General features: G+C 39.3%; 1 protein-coding gene across 1 annotated transcript; it reads right to left on the bottom strand.

The window, feature by feature from the left end:
• Window positions 1-595: 595 nt before the first annotated feature.
• Window positions 596-3,420, bottom strand: LOC113327712 (subtilisin-like protease SBT1.4). Its single transcript, XM_026574850.1, has one exon. The coding sequence runs from the start codon at window positions 3,376-3,378 to the stop codon at window positions 982-984; it is 2,397 nt and encodes a 798-aa protein (XP_026430635.1). The 5' UTR covers window positions 3,379-3,420; the 3' UTR covers window positions 596-981.
• Window positions 3,421-4,240: the final 820 nt, after the last annotated feature.

Here is a 4,240-nt window from a genome sequence, read left to right as displayed (position 1 = left end):
CACGGTCTAGCCCCATATTACCACGCAGAAAAGGAGGAGGACACCAAACAACTGTGTTCGAGTTGGCTCCAAACTTAGATAGAGCCAAACTTAGATATAGACCCATAAACCTAGACCTCCAACTAGGTACAAAATAACTACTTGAATCGAAACTGAGGTAGACCAGCACGGTATAACCCCATATTACCACGCAGAAAAGGAGGAGGACACCAAACAGCTGTGTCCGAGTCGGCTCCAAACTTCTTTTTATAAGTTACAATCGGTTAAAACCAATGTCAACAACCAAAATTCAAATTTTTTGGTTATGTTTTGATGACTCATTAGTACAAGTTAATTTCATATTTAATACGATAATTTTATTACTGGTCAACTAAATTAACACTGATAATCAGGGATAAATTAACCATGAACAACAATAGTTGGACAAGCGGTTTTTTATTTTACGTCAGAATATCCCTTTTTATCTTTTAGTCGTAGTACCCAAATAATAAATATAGACCCCAAACTCGCCAGGAATAAAAGATAAAAATATGGAACAAATATTCAGAATTGATATTTGTAGGATATATAAATAACACTTGGTATACACCATGTGTGGTAGTAAAAATAGTAATCTATTGATACTATGTATGTAAGATGATGTAAGAATAAAAGTGTGGAGAGATCCTCTCAATATAATATTAATCAAAAAAAACTTCAAGAGCCGCCCTAAAAATCCATCCGAGAACTATCTCCTCACTGTTCTTTACGTGGGGCCAAAAGATTTCCTTATTGATCCCAAAGTAGCAGGACTCATCCTCATACAAGAGGGCGGTTTTTATATGGTTTTGATGGTTAGCCCATATGGAACCACTCTAAATTATTCTCCCGTGTGCAAAATTAATAAGACCACCACTCCTTACAAAGTACAGATAACTCACTTATCAGGTCAAACAAATTAAACTGAAAAATAGAAACAGACATGAAGTGAACCCATCAAACTCAAGATATCAAGCTGGTATTAGTAGTCGAATCCCAGATGAACGCAATTGGACTCCTTACGTTGTGTTCTCCGTCGGTCCATTCGATGGACCCGAAACTCCATTGTTTGTCCTCACCCGAGCCTGTTACTTTCATATCATTTGACCTACTTGAAAATGAGATTTTGTAGGATAAAAATTGATCTTTTTTACTGAACACAAGCTTCCCAGGTGAAACAGTGATATTAACAGATGGTGGAGAGTTTATCTTAACCTTATAAACTGCATCTGCTTTCGGTCCAACATTCTTTACCGTTCTTTCATACTTCACCGTATTAATTCCCGATTTGAAAACAACAGAGAATGAAGGATAGTTCAGGTCACCTGGACTTGCCATCGGAGACTGCCTGCAATCAACCTTTTTATGGACGAATATCTCTGAGATTATTCTGGAGGAATAGTTTATGGAGCACAAGAATTGTGCATAATCTTTAGTTTCCACGTCGTATACTAAACCTGGGTGAAGGGCTTTGTTTGGATCAACATGACCTGACCCAAGCTCGAACAATGTCGCATATTTTCCATCAGCAAGCCGTGTGATATTTTTCCGCGAATTATCCACATTGTAAGCAGTTGTCATTATGGCGGACTTAATTGCACCCGGAGACCATGTAGGATGAACACTTTTAAGCAAGGCAGCGATTCCACTAACGTGAGGGCATGCCATGGAAGTACCTGATTGCATACTGAATTCGACCATCCTCCGATCTTCTTTCACCTTGGTTAGAGCATTGGATCCAGTCCAAGCAGCCAAGATATTGAAACCGGGAGCAATAATGTCCGGTTTAAGAATCTCTGGCGTTATTGGATTTGGACCACGACTGGAAACTGCAACAATTTTTGGAGACGATGGTGAAAAACCAATTGATGTTCCTTTAAATTCAATCATAGCTACTGGATAGTATTTTCGTGATTCATTCGTCGTTCTTATATAATTTCGAATCTTACGACCACTTTTATAACTAATCGTAGTCCCAGGAATTAGATGTGGAATAGCAGATAAACTTTCTCCTCTGTTTTTGGATTCCACAAGAATTACTCCAATTCCACCGGCTAATTTCACTGCATACGCCGCAGCAGCTCTAACGCCACCAGTCTCACAAACAACAATATTTCCCTTAACTTTGTTGACATCTAATTTCCCTTCTTCGCAGGTTTCACTACCGCAGTCACCACCATAAACTAGTACATTAGATTCCGAAAGGTTGCTTTTGCCATAAAACAATGAAACACCGGGAAGAACAGTTTTATCGCCTAAAATCACATTTGCGGGAAATTCCCTGTCAATTGTTGATGCTCCAACCGTCAGTACCCATGGTGCGAGATTCGTTACGGTCTTTGGTGCAGGTCCATGGTTTCCTGCAGAGCACGAAACAGTAATCCCTTTCTGCATAGCATGGAAAGCTCCAATCATGGCTAGCTGCTGATTATATGGTAGAGGTTCCAACCCGAGTGACATAGAAATCACATCCACTCCGTCTGCAATAGCGCTTTCAAAGGCAGCAAGTATATCTGATTCAAGACAAACAACGTCTGGCCAACAGACCTTGTAAACAGCAATTCTTGCCCTAGGTGCCATTCCTTGCGCTACTCCAGCTGCATATGGACCTAATGAAGCACCTGGAACAGCAGATCCAGCTGCAATTGATGCACAATGAGTACCATGCCCCTTCATATCTCTCGCTGATATTGATTTTGCAGCGCTCACATTCATTTTGCTTTGAAGCAAAAACGCTTCATATCCTTTCGAAAAAGTCCTAGCACCTATTATCTTCTTGTTGCAGGATTCTTTTGGAAAATCAGGTCCTACCTCACAGATACCTTTCCATCTTTCAGGTACTGGACCTAAACCCTCGTCATGGAAACTGCGCCTTTCCGGCCAAATCCCGCTATCAAAGACGCCGACAATGACATCATCGCCATAACCTGATTCCGGCCAGATCCCGACTTTGTCATCAAGACCGAGAAACTGAGGAGTACGTGTGGTGTGGAGTTGGTGACTTTGCTCAGGGAGGACAGATACTATTCCGGGAACATTGCGAAGATGGGACGCTTGAGAAAGCGTGAGTCGAGCAGCAAAGCCATGCATTGCATGGTCGTAAGCGTAGATGATTTGTCGAGGCTTATGATGTTGATTATTAGATGAAGAAGCAGGAGTGCGAAGAGATGCTAGAGTTGCATCGTACCACGTAAGGTGAGATAGAAAGACGGATGGCTTATCAGGTTTGGAGACGAAAACAATGAACGTCTTTAGCTGTTCATTATCTTCCTGATTATAAGATGTTGCAAGAGAAAGTAATGGAGATACTAGAAATATAATAATAAGAAGAAAATTTGCAGAAGCTCTGCTGGTAGGCATTGTGATCTGATTTTCCTAGAGAGATACATCCGACTAAATGGGATGCCATGAATATAGAAATGGATCTGTCTCAATCCACCAATTTCGGAGTAAAGCATGGTTAATTCAGTTGTCCATTTTCCATTTAAATAATGGTTGTGAAATCACATTAATTCTGTTAGGATAGATTTTGAAGGTTCATAAACACTAATTGGTTAGACCAACAAGAGCTATTTTTTTCAGTACTCCCCACATTACAGAAAACAAGTAGAAATCCTAACCAATAATTCGTAGGCCCTTGGATGCCAATCACAATATTGTGAAGGGAAACTTAGGCGCACGCCCAAAAAAAATAATATTTTTATTGTCAGGTCCATAATTAATTTTAGATACTGTGACACCCAAAAGTATTAAGAATCAATACATAACTCATTATGCATACTATTTTTTTCAGGCATAACTAGTTATGCAGCCTAATTTTTCAGAGGTATAATTGGCAACGCAACTTGGATATAACATATATAAAAATCTGCGCCTTGGAATTTTAAAAATTTTATATCGTTGGAAATCTTTTTAAGAGAGCTGCACAACGAGTACAAACAACAATATCAAATTTTTGTTTTTCACGAAAAAGTCGGAGATGATCATCGTTTTAGGGAAAAATTTCGAAAACTGACTACATATTCATTATGCAGCCTCCAAAACAGATGCATAACACATTATGCAGACGCATAACGAATTATGCAATCATTTTCTCGACTGCATAACAAAGTTATGCATCTATAACGAGTTATGTAGCCATTGTTTTGGTTGATTTTAGTCCGTAAATAAAAAAATTGATGCACAATTGGTTATGCAGCCATATTTAAGGATGCATATCAGG

Source organism: Papaver somniferum, unplaced genomic scaffold, assembly GCF_003573695.1.
Source record: "Papaver somniferum cultivar HN1 unplaced genomic scaffold, ASM357369v1 unplaced-scaffold_107, whole genome shotgun sequence".
Taxonomy (NCBI): domain Eukaryota; kingdom Viridiplantae; phylum Streptophyta; class Magnoliopsida; order Ranunculales; family Papaveraceae; genus Papaver; species Papaver somniferum.
The sequence above is the reverse complement of the archived record's forward strand: the minus strand, read 5'-3'. Positions and strand labels throughout refer to the sequence as shown.